This window comes from Cnephaeus nilssonii (genome assembly GCF_951640355.1).
Source record: "Cnephaeus nilssonii genome assembly, chromosome: 6".
In the NCBI taxonomy this organism is placed as follows: Eukaryota; Metazoa; Chordata; class Mammalia; order Chiroptera; family Vespertilionidae; genus Cnephaeus; species Cnephaeus nilssonii.
In genome coordinates, this window is record NC_137077.1 from 2152313 (window position 1) to 2170472 (window position 18160).

The following is an 18160-nucleotide window of genomic DNA, read 5'->3' on the forward strand; positions in this document are numbered from 1 at the left end:
AAGCGGATGTTGCATACAAAACAGACTTCAGGCTCCCGGTGTGTCCTTCGGTCTCTGCTGGAGTCAATTCCTCGGACCCTCCAAAGGCTGGGCCCTTCAAGACCTACCCGATGCCCTGGGGGAAGGGGTTGAACTTTCGTAAAGGCGTCCTCTAAGTTTTTGTTGCATTGTGTTCAAAGCCTGTTGGAAATCTTTAATCCAAGTGTTTGAGTGAGGGCCAGGCACCCTGAGCTTTGAAGATGTAGGGAACCGTCATTATCCGACACTCTCCTTGCCAACAGGGAAATGCGACATCCTCCCCCTGGAAAGCAAGGGAGGGGCAGGAACTGGGGGCGAGGGCTCCAATGGTGTTCGAGGTCTGACGTTCAAACCCCGTAATTGCTTTTGGAACAGCTCAGCATGTGGGAAGCGCTTTTTGATGAGATTCCTCCTTTAATTAGATGAAATTTATATTCTGCATTGGAATGGAAAGAAACCAGCAGGCCCACATTCACAGCAATCAGAGACAAAGTTTGAGGGGGATACGTTTTTGCTTATAAAAATATTTGTCGAAGAACAGTACCCGGGATGGAGTAGAATTGACTGACACCATGGAGATATCTGAGCTGGAATAGTTACACATTTCAATACAAAAACACGGAAGTGAGAAAGTGCTCCGTCTACTAGTTTTTTTTTCCTGGTTCCTTAGTCCCTGTAGGAAGAGGATTTCTCAATTAAAATATGGTCCATAAAGAAGAGTTCATTGACGATGTCAGCAGAGCCCTGGCCAGCGTGGCTCGGTTGGTTGAGTGTCATCCCGTGCACTGAGAGGTCACCAGTTCGAGTCCAGGTCAGGGCACACACCCGGATCATGGGCTTGATCCTCGGTCGGGGTCTGTGTGGGAGGCAGCTGATCGGTGTTTCTCTCTAACATCAATGTTTCTCTCTCTCTCTCTCTCTTAAAAAAATCAATCAATAAATATTTTTTAAAAAGGAAGAGAATGTCAACAGATTTAAATTTACCACCTCAGGATGCAGTTTGGAGTAAGACTGCAAGTGATTCTGTGATACAGGAAGACTAATAAGACCGTATTTGTGGGGAAAAGCATTACTCAGAAAACACCAGCAGCCTGGCCGTTGCTGCAGGCCCGCCAGTACAATACTACTTTGCGGGCCGTAACGAGGTTTCCGAGGATGCGTTCTTGCCGTCATCGTTAGCTACTTGTTTTGCTCTCAGAAGCATCCCAGTTTGAAGGGCGACCCTGCTTGTGTGAAGACTCTGCCGTGGACGGCCACCCTCCTCCCTGGGGCCGGTTCTTTGCCTCTCAGGTTCCAGTTTCCTGCTGCTCTTTGCTCTTCAGCAGGCCTCCCTCCCCCCCCCCCCCCCAACCTTCCTACACACAGTTCTTGACCCTGTCCTCTCTGGCACGCCATCTTCCTAGCTTTAAATACCACTTACCTACTCCTGACTCTCCCATGGACCTCTCCCTGGAACTCCAGAATCACAGCCAGAGCGAGCCCTTGCCAGAAGCCAATTCCAGCACGTCACCAAGGGCTGAATCATCTGGAGAACGGCTGAGGGCATCTCCCCAAACCTGAAAAGGATACATAAATTGCTTGCTTGCTGCCAGATAGCTCAGGGCATCTTAATCTACATGTTACTGCCCCCTGTTGGCCCGAACACCTGAGTAGCCAAAGGCAATCCCCCAGTCTGACAATGGACTCTGTAGAGGAAACCCTACCTTTTGATGTGTATATCTCCACCTTGCCTTAGGACAAATTGTGTTAATAAAAAGCAAGGGGTCCTGAGACAAGGAGTACTTGGTTTCTTCAGCCAAGCTCCTCTGCTCCGCCCCCCCCCCCCCAATGCCTTTCAAAATTATGTTTCGTCTCTGGACTCTTAATTTACGCACAGCCCTCTCCAGGTTTCCTGAACCCTTCTAGATGCCGGATCAAGACCCACCAGCGTTAAATGGTGCCCGTCGTCTGGCATTAAGCCTGCTACCCCACTTAGCATAATAGAAAGGCCCCCGCTCCCTCCAACGCAATCTCAGTGACACCCTCCCACTCAGGCCCCCGCTCATGCAGTTGTAAGAAATACTACAGATGGACCTGCTGTCCCTTTACTCACCTTCCCTCGATGGAAACATCTTGCGAAGCCATCGTGCACCCCACCACCAGGCCCCTGGCGTCGGTGTAGGCCCATGGCCCTGTTACAGCCACACACTCTCTTCCACCCCAGCGCCTCGTCTTCAGTGCTCGGGGATACATGCAATGGTCGAGCTGCGGGCGTGGTGTTTCAGAACCTGCCAGGCTGCTTCCCGGGGTGGCTGTGCCGTGTCGCGCTCCCATGGCAACGTCTCCCGTTGTCTGCATCCTCACTGGTGCTGCCACTATTTTCTGTTTTAGCCATTCTGAAATGCTTCCTGATCTCTCGCAATGGTTTTAATTTCCATTTCCCTAATGGCTAATGACGGCAAACATGTTTTCCTGTGCTTATTTGCCATCTGTACAGAGGTGGGCAAAGTAAGTTTAGAGTTGTTCCTATGGAAAATGATATAATAATCAATCAATAACAATCAATAATGATACATTAATCAATAATTAATCAAGAATGAACTGTGTTTCATGTTCTCACAACTGTAAGCCTACTTTTGCCCACCTCTGTACATCCTCCTGGCCATTCTCCAGTTGGGCTGTTTGCTGTTTTAGTGGTGAATGTTAGTACATTTACTGATGCTCTTTATTCTTTGCATGAATTTCAGTTACTGCCTAATGCCCTTTCATTTCACCTGGAAGATCTTGATTATGTTTTGTAGGACAGGTCTGCTAGTGATAAGTGCCGTCTATAGCTTTATATACCTGGGAATATCCTCATTTTTCTTTCACTTTTTTGAGAGATAGTTTTGCTGGATATAGAATTCTTGGTTAGTCTTTTTCTTTCAGTACATTGACTCTGTCCTCCCACTGCCTTCTGACTTCCTGATGAGAAACCAGCTATTAATTTTATCGACAACACTTTATACATGATCACTTGCTTCTCTCCTGCTGCTTTCAAGATTCTCTTTGTCTCTGACTTTTCAGTTGCTTATGATGCATCTACATCAAGCATAACAAACTCAAAGGCTAACATGGGCCAAATAAAAAAGGTTTATTTTATGTTTATGTGGACCGCAAAAACACAAAAGCTTCCATTTTCATAGAAATGTAGGTTTATTTCAATAGAGACATGCTGAATACAAAGGGCTGAAATAAATGAGTCATTGTTAACATAAAATAATAGAACATTTTAATAAAAATTAGAATCTTTTCTTGAACATTAACTTACCAGACACTGAATAACTGTACAAATTAATAAGCGTAATGCAAATAAACCTATTTTTCTTGTTCTCCAAAAGCAAAATATTTCCTGTTGCGCACACCAAACAAGTCAGTCCAAGACTAAGGATGTGGCCATCGGCTGCTAAAATATTTGCTGCTGGTATTAGTGGAGATAAATGGTGCGCCTGCGTGGTAGGCGTGTAAGGGAAATGAATGCAACAGGATTATACACTGAGTGGCCAGATTATGATGATCTCTGAATGCATAATAATCTGGCCACTCAGTGTATATCCTATATAATAAAAGGCTAATATGTAAATTGTCCCCTCGACCAGGAGTTTGACCAGCAGGCAGGCCGGCCAACCGCCCATGTCCCCTCCCCCTGGCCAGGCTGGCCGGACCCCCCTCCATGCACGAATTCATGCACCGGGCCTCTAATACACACACACACACAACACACACACACACACACACTGAGTGGCCAGATTATTATGCGTTCAGAGATCATAATAATCTGGCCACTCAAGTGTAGTAATCAGTCATTAGCGAATGTTGTAGTTCATTATTAATAATTATGTATAATAGGATATTGTCAAAACTAAGTCACGAAAGTTTTATTAAAACGTTTCTTACATCTGTTACATTGGCTGGGCTGCAAAAATATTCGTTGTGGGCCGTGAGTTTGACATGCTTGATCTACATGTTTGATTTTTATCCTACTTGGAGTTGTGAGCTGCTTAGATGTGCAGATTAACGTATTCAATCACATTTGGGAAGTGTTCGGCCTCCTCTCATCCCACCCCAGCAGGGGCAGGGGGTGCAGTACCTCATTTCAGCTGGCAGGGGCGCCCGTCCACGCTGCCGCCTAGGCCTTTGCTGGCACTCGTGGTGTCCGGCTGGAGTAGTGGGTATTGTCTAGCCGTTTTCTGTCTCAGGATGTTCCTTTCCTGGTTCTTTGGCGGAGTGAGCAAGCTTTTTTTCTTTTTTTTTTTTTTTTGGGGGGGGGGGGCCTTTTTGTCTGCATTCATTGGCATTTCCAGGTTGCTAGTTTATTCAGCTGTAAGTCTGAGATACATGACACAAAGGAATACTCAAGTGATTCCCACAGTGTCATTCCGTGGGCACTGAGCAAGTCTGCCATTCGCTCTCCTCCTTCTAGAGGCTTTTTAAGAAGCTGTCTTCAGTCGTGCTTTGCTGGGAGGGGAGGGAGGCGCGCACTGCCCCTCCCCTGGAGGTGGGCGTGTCCTGTCTTTCCCCCTCAGACACGCGATTCACAGCCACCTTACTGCTGACACGTCCGACCCCCCATGTCTATTCTTTCCAGAGATGTTATCTCTTCACCAATCCCACGGAAGATCCCACGTCTGCTTTCTTTAAAGCCTTTCATTCCTGACTGCCCTATGACTTTAACGTCCTTGGCGTGAATTCACGTTACGATTATTGACTTGGGTGCCATTCTCTCAGCATTAGATGTCTCCATGGGCTTCCGAGTTGTGACTTTTTAGGCTCATTTTTGGGTAGAAGACCGTCGTTCACATTTCTCTCTCTCTCTGTATCACCACTCTATCTGCAGTTTGGGGCCGTCCCAGCGATGCCTGGTCTGCAGCACCGAACATGTTTCCTATTGGCGGCCGGGGCTCACGCTTCCTGGCCCTTTGGGGTCTGCTTGCCAAGCCCGGGGCACGCGATCCATGAGGTCGTATGTGCTCCCCCTGGCCCAGGGCCACGCCGCGCAGAAGCTGTAGCTCCATGAGACGGGGAAACGGGTTTTTCAGACTCCCTCCTGATGGAGGGGTGATCCCCTCTCCCCTGGTTCCAGTGGGAAGCCTGGCTCCTCCCAGCCTGTGTCCCTGTGACGCCCTCTGTCAATACTCGGCAGCTTGTGCTCCTGGGCCGCGGCGGGTTTATCTGGTGTTTGCACTGTCGGCTCCTGTGGCTGTCGCTTATCGCTGTTCCGCACCGGCGACAGAGGGGAGCCTCAGAGCAGGAATCATAGATCATCGGGATCAGAAGCCAAATACTCTGCTGTTTTTCTCATTTTAAAAAAAGTATTTAAATTTTGCTCTATTTTTATGCCTCGCTACTTTATATCCTATTTGAAACAAAATAAAGTGAAATACAAGAATATATATTTTTCAAACTCATGTTTTACCATTTCTAAGATTATGGTGCACCTTATATTCAATGCACCACGGAATTCAAGACACAGTGTCAACCACTCCTGGAATTTGGGCAGACACGTTGGTCACATGCACAGCATCCGGGACCTGCGGAGGTGTGACTGGCACCGAGGGCAGAGAGACGAATGGCTGACTTACAGGAGTGGGCAGGGATCCTGTGTGTTTGGAAGAAGTGGGAGGGGCAGAGGGGCCCAGGCCGATTTCTTCAGTCATTGATCACAGTCAAGATTAACGCAGCCCCTGCCCCCATCTGATCTGAGAGACTCTGTGGAGGTAGTTTAAAGAAACAAGGTCTCCTTTCTTTCCTCGCTTGCCTTATGCCCCAGAAGTTGTCACTGGTCATAAAACATGCACCCACCCGGTCTGTGTGGCTCCGTGGTTGAGCATCGACCTATAAACCAGGAGGTCAAGGTTCGATTCCCAGTCAGGGCACATGCCCGGGTTGGGGGCTCAATCCCAGTGGGGGGGGGGCGGTGTGTAGGAGACAGCTGGTCAATGCTTCTCTCGCATCATTGATGTTTCTATCTCTTTCTCTCCCTTTCTCTCTGAAATAAATAAAAAATATATTTAAAAAACAACAGAATAGAAACACGCATCCTTTGGCACACGGGGGTACACAGAGTTGAAAGGACAGCGAGACTGCTCCCCAGGTTCTCACACGCTCAGGTCCCAATTTCCATTTTATAGAAGCAAAGACAGTCAGGTCCTGAGTGCAGCTCTCTCTGCCCTAGGCCTGTCGGAGGAGTGGTGGCTGCCAGCCGTCAGCTCCTCCTTGAACTGTGTCCACAGCCGACTGGCCCCTGACCGTCGTGGGTCAGCTCGGCAAGGTCGAGTGGGAGAGGCGTCCAGGCCCCGAGTCAAACTGCTCAGACTCTTTGGCCCAGTAATTCCCCCCCCTTGGGGTTTACCCTGGAGAAATGGGCTGAGAAAGGGGCCGGGATTTATAGACAATCATGGTTTACAAAACGTCCGTGTGGGAAATAAGGTATTCATCACAAGGGGCGTGGCTCCACAAGTCTTGGTGCACACGGCCGAGGCACTATTTGAAAGCCAGGCTTTTGAAGCCTTTAAGGGAAAAGCTCCAAATCAGCGCGTTATCGAGGGCACAAAGCAGTCCAGAAGGCACAGAAATGAGTGTGATCGAAATGGCTTTGAAAAACGACGGGGCCCAGGAGTGGCTCAGTTGGTTGAGAGTCGGCCTGGGCTCCCAAAGGCTGCCGGTTGATTCCTGGTCAGGGCACCTATCTGGGTTGCGGGTTCGAGCCCCGGTTGTGGCACGTAGGGAAGGTGTTTTTCTCTCACATCGGTGTTTCCCTCTCTCGCTCTCCCTTCCTTTCCTCTCTCTAAGCATGTTCTCGGGTGAGAATTAAAAAAAAGTAAATAAAAATGACTGGATGGAACGACAGGAATGTTACTATTTGTCCTCTGCAGGCGATATGAACAATTTATTTTAGACTTTTCCGGCATCAAAATTCGCTACCCTGACTAGGTAGTACATTGAACTTGCACTCAGGTTACACTGTGAAAGCAACCTTCATGAAAAAATCACTACAACGTACAAGAGCAGCTCTGCGAACAGTCCCGGGGAGAATAAAAGAGAAAAGAAAGAACGCACCTGCTGTAACAGGTAACAGTACTCACAGCCGCCACTGATTGGCTGCTGCAGGCCCCCGGGAGGCGGGACTGTGCCAGGAACTTCCGGGGCGGGGCCTCGGCCGCCGCCGCGAGCGGGCGGGCGGTCTCCATGGCAACCAGCGGGGCCTGCGTGAGGCCCACTTGCCGCCGCGTCGGCCCCGCCCGCACCCAGGTCGCGCCGCGACCCGCCCTCCACTGCGACCCCGGCCCCGCGCGCGCTCCCGCCCGCGGGCGCCCGCCTCCCGCCGCCGCGGCCGCCCTGGCCTGACCTGACCGGGAAGCAGTTCCGGCGGCGGCGGCGGCCGGCGGCCGGTGTGACTCATCGGCCGGCCCGCGTCCCCGGATCGCGCCATCCCGGCTGCGGCCCGCGCGGCAGACTGCGCCGCGGAGACCCAGGTACGCGCCCGCCGCCCGGCCCGGCTCCGCCGCAGGTGCGTCCGCCCTTTGTTCTGCCCCGGCCCCGCGCCCGCCCCGCCGCCGGCTCTTTGCACCTCCCACGCCGCGTGCCCTGCTCCCACCCCCTTTTCTGCAATGGAAACCCTTTAAAAACCATTTTTTCACCCTTCAGGCCGCAGAACAAGTCCAGCCTCCGGTGCAGTGCGCCCGGCCCAGTGGGGTCCGCGATAAAGGAGCCGCCCCGGAATCGGGGGTCCCCGAGGCCTGCACCACCTGCCTGGCCGCGGGCGCTCACCTCCGGCTGGATCCATCCGCCCTGCCTTCACTCGGGGTCGGGAACCCCCCCTGTCCCCGCCTTCCTGTCTGGGTTTACCCAGTCCTAGCGTCACAGGACCTCAGGTGCCGGGTTACCCAAACCGGGGCCCTTCCCCGCCCATCCAGGTTGGGCCTCTGCCAACATGGTCCAACCCCAGACGTCAAAAGCCGAGACCCCAGCCCCTGCAGCCGCCACCAGTGCCCAAATGGATGACGTCATAGACACCCTGACCTCCCTGCGCCTCACCAATTCGGCGCTGCGGCGGGAGGCCTCCACGCTGCGGGCCGAGAAGGCGAACCTCACCAACATGCTGGAGAGCGTGATGGCCGAGCTGACCTTGTTACGCACCAGGGCTCGGATCCCGGGGGCGCTGCAGATCACCCCGCCCATCTCAGCCATGACCTCCAACGGGACCCGACCCATGACCACGCCGCCCACCTCTCTGCCCGAGCCTTTCTCGGGAGACCCGGGCCAGCTCGCGGGGTTCCTGATGCAGATGGACAGGTTCATGATCTTCCAGGCCTCCCGCTTCCCCGGCGAGGCCGAGCGGGTGGCGTTCCTCGTGTCGCGGCTGACGGGGGAGGCGGAGAAGTGGGCCATCCCCCACATGCAGCCCGACAGCCCGCTGCGGAACAACTACCAGGGCTTCCTGGCCGAGCTGCGGAGAACCTACAAGTCTCCGCTGCGGCACGCGCGGCGCGCCCAGATCCGGAAGACTTCCGCCTCCAACCGGGCGGTGCGGGAGCGGCAGGTGCTGTGCCGCCAGCTGGCCGCCGCGGGCCCGGGCCCCTGCCCTGTGCACCCCGCCTCCAGTGGGACTAGTCCCGCGCCGGCCCTGCCCACCCGAGCTCGGAACCTTTAAGAGCCGCCACCGTCCTGGTTGCCTCGGCAAACGCACTCGGGAGCAGCGCCCTTTGCGCGCAGAAGTGTCCCTGCAGCAGTATCGTTCTTTAGAAGACTCCCCGCCTGCCCTCCGGACGGGCCCCTCTTCACCCCCTGGGCCGACCGGGCTCCCCTCCCTTCCTCGTCTGTGTGCTCGCTGTGCCCCCACCTCGGTGCATGCTCCCCTCATGCTTGAATGCCAGCTCCTCCGTGACCACAGCTCAGCTACTGCCACAGGCCTCCACTTCACGCTCCGGCCACCGACCCCCCAGCCCGACGCGCACAGATGCTCCGTTCGCCCTCTGCGGCCCCGGCGGCCTGTTCTCACCGACAGAGGCACTTTGGCCAGGCTGGTGGGGCCGAAGAAGGAGACTGACCTGGGCCGCTGGGCAGCTCCCTCGGCTGTCGCCTGCGCAGCACGTCGTGCCCAAGGCCCTCTGCCGGCTGGGGCTGGCCGCCGGGGGCTCATTCGCCGCCCCGGACCTCCAGTGGAATCGCCACAGCCGCCGGCGCAGTCACCCCTTCTCCGTCCCGCGTCACGTGGTCCCTTCACTCAGGGGACAAGTGGCCTTCCGCTCAGCCCCTCAGCATCTCCAGGGCTCAGAGCCTCCCAGGCTGGCTGTCCATCAGCTGCCCGTCTTTGTCCAAGAAAACATGGACGCCTCGCTGGACCGCCTTCCTCTGGGAGCAGCTGGGAGCACTGCAGGAAGGGGGCCCCGGCCAGGCCTTGGACTACCCCGTCCTCACTGACGGGCTGCGGGCACTCATGTCGCAGGCTTGAGGGACACAGCCGTGCCTCAGCGGGGGACGGCCTCGCGCGTCCTCACGGGCGCCCAGAAGTCACTGGCCAAATGGCGCTTGCCCAGGTCCTTTGGGTGGTGATGCTCCGCCATGTTTGGATGCCAGCCAAACTCCATTGACATTCACACGGCCGCCTGGACCGTGGGGGGCCAGGGGGTGTCTTACCCTGGCTTCCTCCGCCCCCTGCTCTGGCCTGGCTGCAGAAGAGTCGCTGCACCACCCAGAGACAGGTGATGGGACACCCAGGCCCGTCCTGGGCCCATCCAACTTCCTAAGAGTTTCGGTGACGCGGGGACAGTGCCCGCGCCTGACGCAGCCCCGCCTGGCAGCCAGGGGTGTGCAGTGGCTGCTGCTGTCCGGGTGTCACTGCCTCCACTGTGACTCCGTTAGCCCGCTGCCCCGCTACACAACTGCCTGCACGCAGGCCGCAGGCCCCTGCGTGCCACCGCGGCTCAGGGGACATGGTGCTCACTAAGCATGCTGGGGGGCCACAGAGGAGCCCCGATCCCGGGGGCGGCACCTCTGAGGGTGTGCCCGTCACTTCTCAGTGCTCAGCTTTCTCTGCCTATCTGCCAGGTACAGGTGGCCACAGATGAGGGGGTACAGTGGCACCTGGGCAAAGGACGCCCGCAGGGGGTAACACACCTTGAAGGTTCCTGTGTGCCCGGCCCAGCCAGGGTAGGAGACCCAGCAGGGGAGCAGGGCGGGGACTCTGTCTCAGCAGCCCCTGGGTCCACCCGAGAGGTTTGGAGACATCCTGTTGGCAGGCTGTACAAGTCCTGTCAGTCACACTGCTCACAGCAGGACGAGCCCCTGGGCAGGGCTGGCCACGCGGGCCGCCCCCCGCCATCACCTGGCCCTCTGTCCGTGGGGCGTGCCCAGCCCAGCTGCCGCTCGGCCTCACCGGGCTGTGGTTCCGTTGCGTTTCGTCTCGGTGCTTGGGCGGTGCGGCCGCACATCCGTGACCCTGACTGCTTCCTGCAGCTGAGGGAACGAGCAGGTGCGGGAGCTGGGGTCACCCCACACTGGACTCGGAAGCAACCACACGGAGCCCACTGGCTCTAGAGGGAGACACCCCGTGCCCAGCAAGAGGAGGGGACTCAGGGCTGGGCATGGCGGCCGGCAGGTCAGGCCGGAGGAAGTGGGGGGGAAGCCGCTGTGTACACGCTGTGGGTTAGACTAAGTTGAAGGACTGCGTTGATTTGTTGAAGGGCCCAGCAGCTGCGTTCATGCACGTGAGGAGCCGTCTCATGGTGGGGCCGGGCTCCGCTGTGACTGCTCTGGTCTCCGTGAGCCCCTAGGGAGTGAGCTTCGTTTCCTGCCGGCATCCTCCAGGCGGGACTCAGATGAGGGTGGCCTCCTGGCCTCATACATGGCGTGACCTTGGAGTAAAAGTCCTGCAGCATTTCATGGCGTCCAGGAGGAGCAGAGGCCGCCTCAGGGCGCCAGGCGAGCAGGGGTGAGGGGCAGGAGGAGGGCAGGTAGGACTCCTGGTGCGCACGCCCGGACGGGGCAGACCGCCCACTGGGTGACCGGGACCCTGGCAGCCCTCGGAGAGCGGCCTGCAGGGAGGGTTGGCACATTCCGGGGGCAGGCCCTGGGATGGTGGGAGGGACGCGTGCCGGGGCCACCGGCCTGAGCGGAGCGTAGGGGGGGAGCTCCTCGCAGGCGCCCTGCACCTGCAGCCGCGGGTCTCGGGGCCTGTCGCTTCTGCTGGGGAAGCACCAGCTCAGAAGCTGAGAGACGGCGACATGAGGAGGAGCCGGGCTCCCGGGAGAGAGGTAGGAGGAGGCTGGGGTCCAGGCCCCTCCACCGAGCAGCTGCCGTCTCCCGTGTCATCTCAGGGTCCCAACAGCCGCGTGGTGGCGGTTGGCACGGCACAGGCGCAGTAGAGACGGGGGCACCCAGCTCCTCACTTTCAGTCGCTGACTCCTTTCCATAAGCAAGTGACCTGCCAGGTCTCGGCACACGCACGTTCTGGGGACTTGGGAAGACAAGGGAGGAGAGGAAGGTGAAGTTGGGCCATTTTGGTATTTGTCCGGCCCCCTGCCGTGTGCGCACCACCTTTGCTTTGAGCTGGCGGTGCCGTGCCATCCGGGGGATGGGCAGGGGCCGGCGGTCACCGCGGTCACTCACTCCTCACTTAGAAATGGACGCGGGCCTCGTGCATCCGCTGTCCCCAGCGGACGGTCCTTCCTTAGGACAGCTGCCCAGGGCGGGACTGCGGATTGAAGGGAACCCCGGGGGCAGAACGGCTTCAGAAGTGTCCCCATCGCCACTGCCCGGCCAGGACGGCCGTGCGCCTCCTGCCGCCGGGCCCGCAGGAGCTGCCAGTGGGCTGAGCCACTGCTAACGTGACAATGACGAGCCAGCTGTGTTTTAGTTGGCACTTCTCTGTTTGTAGCGAAGTCTCACATCTTTCCCTTCAGCAGGCGTGTCCTCTCGTGGATTGTCTGTCCTTCGCGCTCATGGACTGGGTCTGATCCATTGTATGAGCTCGTTGTGTATTAAAGATACTAACCTGTCACGTGTCACGTGCTGCGCGTTCCCGGCCTTTTGCTTTTGTGGGTGTGTTTTACGCAGTTTCAGCTTCCTGTCTCTGGCCGGCCCGTTCCCTCCGGCGCTGCGCCCTGCGTGTGGCAGGCAGGCCGCTCACCGTCGGCTCACGCTGTGTCATTGCTGCACCAGCGTCCTCCGGCACATGGCAGGTGCCCAGTGCACGGTCAGATTGTCGCACAGATGGGGGTGCTGGGTGCTGGGGATCCTTGGGTGGCAAACAGGCAGTCCTCAAGCCTGGGCCCCTGACTCCCTAGAATCGTTAAGTCACTGAGGACCCCAAAGAGCTTTTACTGAAGTCGATTTTGTGACCATCATCTTACAAAACGGAGGGTGTTTTAACATATTTAAAAGCAACTCGCTGATGCCCACATAAATAGCATATTTCCTCAAACAAAGCATTGAGAAGAGGGGCGTTGTACATTTTTGCCAAGTAATGACTGGCTTAGTAGCGACAGCTGGAGTCGCACCCCTGCGTCTGCACTTGGTCTCTTGCAAGATCACACATACGTAGCTCCTGAAAACCCCCGCTGTTCCCCGCGAGACGGAAGGCCAGGGTGTTCCAGTGTCACCCGAAACCCGTCCACCTCCCACACCCCGAAGTGGCTGCGGGGGCGCTGCTGGGCGGAGGAGAGGGGCCTGCGCGGCCGTCCTTCCCTCTGGGCTCACGCTCCTTGCTGGGGTTCCTTGGCCTGCAGGCAGGAGGAGAGGCTGAGTGGACTTGGTCTCAGAGATTTCAGCGAACACCTGAGCCCACAGATCCCTTCCCTCCCCACTTGCTGTGTGTTTCCTTCGGCGCATTTGGAGCTCCCACCTTCAGAGGCCCGCTCCTGTGACCTGTGCGCCGCTTGTCCCCCAGGCCTCCCTTTTCAGGTGACGTCAGTTTATAATTTGGGTTCCTATCTAGTGGGGTCCCCTCTCGAGGTTTCTTTGCTGTTCTCAGCAGATGAACTTGAAAAGTTAATTCTAAGGTTTCCCACAATCTTGGTAACAGGTGTGGGGCTGCGCAGGGCGGAGCCTGTAGGATGGGGCGGAGCCTGTAGGATGGGCGGGGCCTGTAGGACGGGGCGGAGCCTGTAGGATGGGCGGAGCCTGTAGGACGGGGCGGAGCCTGTAGGACGGGGCGGCCCCTCCTTCCTGCCAGCAGGGGCGTTGCCCTGGGCTTCCCTCCAATGGGCTTCTCTAGACTGGCGGCTCTGGGCCCCAGGGGAGATCTGCCCCATCTGCCGTCCTGCGGGGAAGTCTGCGCAGGGCCCTCCTGCTGGCCCAGGTGGCTGCCCCTGAGAGGCTTACAAGGGCCTGGCCCCCACTCTGCCTGAGGGTGGAGCTACAGAGCTGTGACCCCCCCCCCCCCCCCCAAACCCCAGTTTGAGGCTGGAGGCCAGGAGCCTGGGCGGGACCTGGTGGGAGAGGACCCGGAGGGATCCGCACTGAGGGGGGCTCTGCCTGTGGCGTCCCGCACCGGTGCCACCCTCCTCTCCGTCCCACCTGCCCCCCAGCGAGGCCCCGTGCTGCGCCCACACTCTGCCGGGAGCTGTCCCTCCACCGCGGCCTCCTCCCCGCGCTCAGGCCTGTGTCAGACGGGGGTCAGATGTTCCTCTGTCCCCCCCCCCACCCCCAACACAGCGCTGGGCTGGGGCCTCGGCTGTGCGCCCACACCCACCACCCCGCTCCCCCTGGGAGAGGCCGTCACCGGGGGTTCCTACCGCTGACCTGTGTCCTCCACCGACCGACTGCTCCCCGAGGGCGGAGCTGCCGGCCGGCCGCGGGTCCGGCCCAGCCCAGGGCCTGGCAGAGGGTGACCGGGGGCTGCGTCCCAGGCCCAGAGCGCACAGGCCGACCCGGGTCCCCCGCTGGACGCGAGGCACTGCTCCGACGCCCGGGTGTGGCGGCAAGACACCTGCCCGCAGGCCACGTCCCGGGGGAACAGTGAGCCCGCGGCCCCTCGTGGACGGGAAGAGGGGGGCGTGGTGGTCGGTGGCGGCTTCGCTCCTGAGCACCCCGCTCCTGAGCACCCCGCTCCTGAGCATCCCGCTCCTGAGCACCCTGCTGCCCATCACGAACCAGACTCGCTCTCTGCGGGGGGAGGGTAGCTTCCATGCAGGGAAACCATCGGCCTTAAACAGCCACTCGGTGAGTTCTGAAAAGGGGGGGTGCCACGAGAGCCCCGTGAGATTCAGAACCTCACCCCCCAGAAGGTTCCCCAAAGCCCTCCCTCGTCCTGGAGACTCCATTCCCAAGACACAGATACCCTGTCATTTCCTCTAAAAAAATAATAGTTAAAATTTTTTTTAAAAAAATATGTTTTTATTGATTTTCAGAGAGAGAGGAAGGGAGGGGGATAGAGAAATACCGACGAGAAACATCCTCGACTGGCCGCCTCCTGCCTCCCCACCTCATCCCTCCCCCTGCCCACTGGGGGTCAAACTGGTGACCTTTGGTACCTGGGTTGACACTCAACCACTGAGCCACACCGGCTGGGCTAAACTGAAAGTCTTCACGTTTACACAGGGTCTCTGATTCGTCTCAGGTAATGATTTGCGGGTGATACGAGGTGGGGGTGAAACGTGTTTTCCCAGCGGGATATCCGCTTGTTCGAGGGCCACCGTGTGGGAGACTTCCCGTGTCTCGCTGGGCGGCTCTGGTGACTGCTGGAATCAAGTGACCGATGTCGTTAGTCTCCTCCTGGCCTCTATTCTGCCCCTCAGTCCACGGGTCTGCTCGCGCCGGCTCCACGCCGTCTGTGCCGGTGACTGCGGCCAGCATTGCACTCAGACGTGTAAACCCCGCGCACTCCCCCTTCTCCAGCCGCTCCGGACACCCCAGGTCTGTGCCCTCCGGGCAGCGAGTCACCAGACACACGCTATTTAAATTTATTAAAATGAAGCTACACAGCAGATTCAGTTCCCCCGGCCCAACAGCCGCGTTGAGAAGGCTCCGTGGACCATTTCCATGTTCACAGATCCGCTTTCGGTCCTTGGCGATTCCATCTCGGATTCAGAATCATTTTATCAATTTCTATTTAAAAAGCCTGTTGGGGCTGTGACTGGCAAGAAATCCCATCTACAGATTCGAGGGAGAATGACAGGTTAATGAGATTGAGTCTGCTGATACATGAACGTGCTTTCTCTCTCTACTTAGGACTTCTTTAAATTTCTCAGCGGATTCATGGCTTTTAGTTAGTGGCCTTACACATCTTATGTGAATATATCCCTAAGAATTTTATGATACTAGTGGCCCAGTGCACAAAATTCGTGCATGGTGGGGGTGGTGTCCCTCAGCCTGGCCTGCACCCTTTCCAATCTGGGACATCCCTCTTGCAATTCGGGACCACTGGCTCCTAACCGCTCACCTGCCTGCCTGCCTGATCGCCCCCAACTGCCCCCACACTGGCCTTGCCACCCCCAACTGCCTCCCCCCACTGGCCTGATATCCCCCAACTGCCCCCCCACCCTGCCAGCCTGCTCACCCCCAACGGCCGCCCCCGCCAGCCTGATTGCCCCCAACTCCCCCCCCCCCGACCCTGATCGCCCCCAATTGCCCCCCACTGTCGGCCTGCTTGCCTCCAATTGCCCCGCCCCCCGCCAACCTGATCACCCCCAACTGTCCCCCCATCCTGCCCTGATCGCCCCTAACTGCCTCAGCCCCGCCACCATGGCTTTGTCCGGAAGGTCTCCCAGTCGGATTAGCATATTACCCTTTTATTAGTATAGATTTCCCAGGTTCTTTAGGATTTTCCACACACACGACCCCATCGTCTGTGGGTAGAGTTTACGGGCGTCTTTGCGTTCAGGTGCCTTTTATTTCTCTTTCCTGCCTTTCTGTGCAGGAATCTGGTTCACTGTGGAGCAGAGGTCACGCGTGGGCAGTGTCCTCACTGCTGATCTCGGGGGGACGTGTTGACGTCTGACGCTGGGTGTGATGCCGGGAGAAGGCTCACGCGAGCCCTTGTGACACGTGTGACGTTTCCATCTCCGCTGAATGTGTGAGAGCTTAAAACTAAGCCATGTGGATGCCGAATTCCGTTACTGCGCTTTCCACATCCATGTAAACAGTCATCTTTTCTCTCGCTTACTCTGTCAACATGGTGACTTAAACTGATTACTGTCACACGGCCGGCCAGCCCTGCCCCCCTGGCCCCCGAGTTCGTCCTTCCCAGATTGGTAGCCTTGGCTTTGCTGGCGTTTTATGGGGTCTCTGGGCTTGCTGTCGGGGGGACATTGGTCAGTAATTCTCGTTCCTGCAACATCTTCATTATCGGGGTTGGGCTCAGCCTCATAGACCGGGGTGGGACCTGTTCCCCTCCCATTTCTGGAGTGAGTTCGTAAGACTGGCTTGTTCCTCCCCTAACCGTCTGATAGACAGTCGTCTGATAGGAAACTGTTTGACGAGACCATTGGGACTGGAGCTTTCCTCATGGCAACAAGGTGTGCGACGGCGACTTCAGTTCCTGTGGTGGATCGGCAGGACGAACCGGTCATGCTTCTCCGTTAGTGAGCTCCGTGGTGTGTGACTTCCAAGGAGTCTGTCTGTTTTATTAAAGTTAGAAAATGTGTTTGCCAGAGATCCTCATAACATGTCTTTATTATCTTTATGACGTCTGAGGATCTCGAGTGTTTCTCCTCTTTTATTGTAAACATGGTTGTTTGTGTCTTCTCTGGCTTTTCTGATCATTCTAATGAGAGGTTTACTGACTTATTGATCTTTGCAAAACAACATTATTTTTTAAAAATATGTTTTTATTGATTTCAGAGAGAGGAAGAAAGAGGGAGAGAGATATAGAAACATCCATGATGAGAGAGAATCATTGATCGGCTTCCTCCTGCACGCCCCCTACTGGGGATCGAGCCCCCAATCTGGGCGTGTGCCCTGACTGGGAACTGAACAGTGACCTCCTGGTTCATGGGTCAATGCTCAGCCACGGAGCCACACCGGCCTGGCCCATTGTTTTATTTCATCTAGTCCATGTTTTTGTTTTCCATATCATTGATTCCTGCGCTTGTTTCGATGATCTCTTCCCTCTGCTTACTTTGGGGTTAATTTGCCCTTTTTCAAGTCCAAGATGAAGCTGTGTTTTAAAGAGGAGGGTCTGGGGCAGGGTGTGGCTTTGCATGTTTGTGTATCAAAGAAAAGGCAGCGTTCTCTGGCCTCTGGCCCTGTCCCCACTATTTCTGGCCACACCGAGTGAGGGCCCATGGACACGAGCTCTCGGGGTGAGCGGGGCCTCCCCTGTGTCCGGGGCTCCCAGTAGCCCTCAGGGGTCCCGCTGCCCCATAGCCAGCCTTGAGGAATTTAGGAACATGTTGACGTTTCCTCCCGCCTTCCCGGACACCCCTTTTCTCTGCGCTCTGCGAAAGGGCAACCGTCTCCTGGGTCCTGTCCCTCCTCACAGGGGCTCTCAGGGGCTGGACGTCCCCGCCCTTCACCTCCCGTGACCTGAGCTGTCCCAGGAGCTCAAGAAAAATTCTCATTTTGTAGATTAGTTTTCTCCTGGTTAGGTCCACAATTCAGGGGCGCCCTCATATGACCATGGGTGGAGCATCCCCGCCGATGATCTGAAAGGGCCCAAAATGCTCACAGCGCCCCAGGCTTGCTCCCATGCGTTACCCTGGCCCTTTCCGTGCCGTTTAATTGTTCATAAGGACACATTATTTTGTACTTAAATAGTTTTATTTAAAACTGAGATGAGAAGAGGCACAGATGCTAGAACCTTTTCAGTCGGTAGGTGAGAAATTCTAGGTTAATTTTATTGTTCCCATTATTCTCTATTTTCTACGTTTCCTACAATAAACCCGCAGTTCATGTAAAACACGAGAGTTTTATAAAACAGAACAGATCAATGAGCATTATGAACAGTTAAGTCCATGAGAAATGGCCGGTGGGTTTTTGAAGGGGAGCAGTGATGAGGGACCAGCTGCTCTATCAACTATTTAAAATCAAAAACAATATGGGTCCCGAACACAAAAAGGTTGTTTTCCTTTCTCTTAATTGTTTTTAGAAAGTCGATTCAGGGTTAGGCTGTAGAAAGCCAGAGAACGCCACTCCTAACCTCACAGGGAGAAAAGTAACCTACACAATGAGAATTTTTCTTGAG

General features: G+C 56.4%; 1 protein-coding gene across 2 annotated transcripts; it reads left to right on the top strand.

The window, feature by feature from the left end:
* Positions 1–7065: 7065 nt before the first annotated feature.
* Positions 7066–12965, top strand: RTL6 (retrotransposon Gag like 6). Of its 2 annotated transcripts, none has more exons than XM_079773852.1 (2): positions 7066–7546; positions 7684–12965. In XM_079773852.1, exon 2 carries the CDS (start codon positions 7970–7972, stop codon positions 8687–8689), a length of 720 nt encoding a protein of 239 aa, XP_079629978.1. In that variant the 5' UTR covers positions 7066–7546; positions 7684–7969; the 3' UTR covers positions 8690–12965. The 2 variants fall into 2 exon arrangements, with proteins under 2 accessions (XP_079629978.1, XP_079629979.1); XM_079773853.1 differs by having other exon boundaries at positions 7066–7511.
* Positions 12966–18160: the final 5195 nt, after the last annotated feature.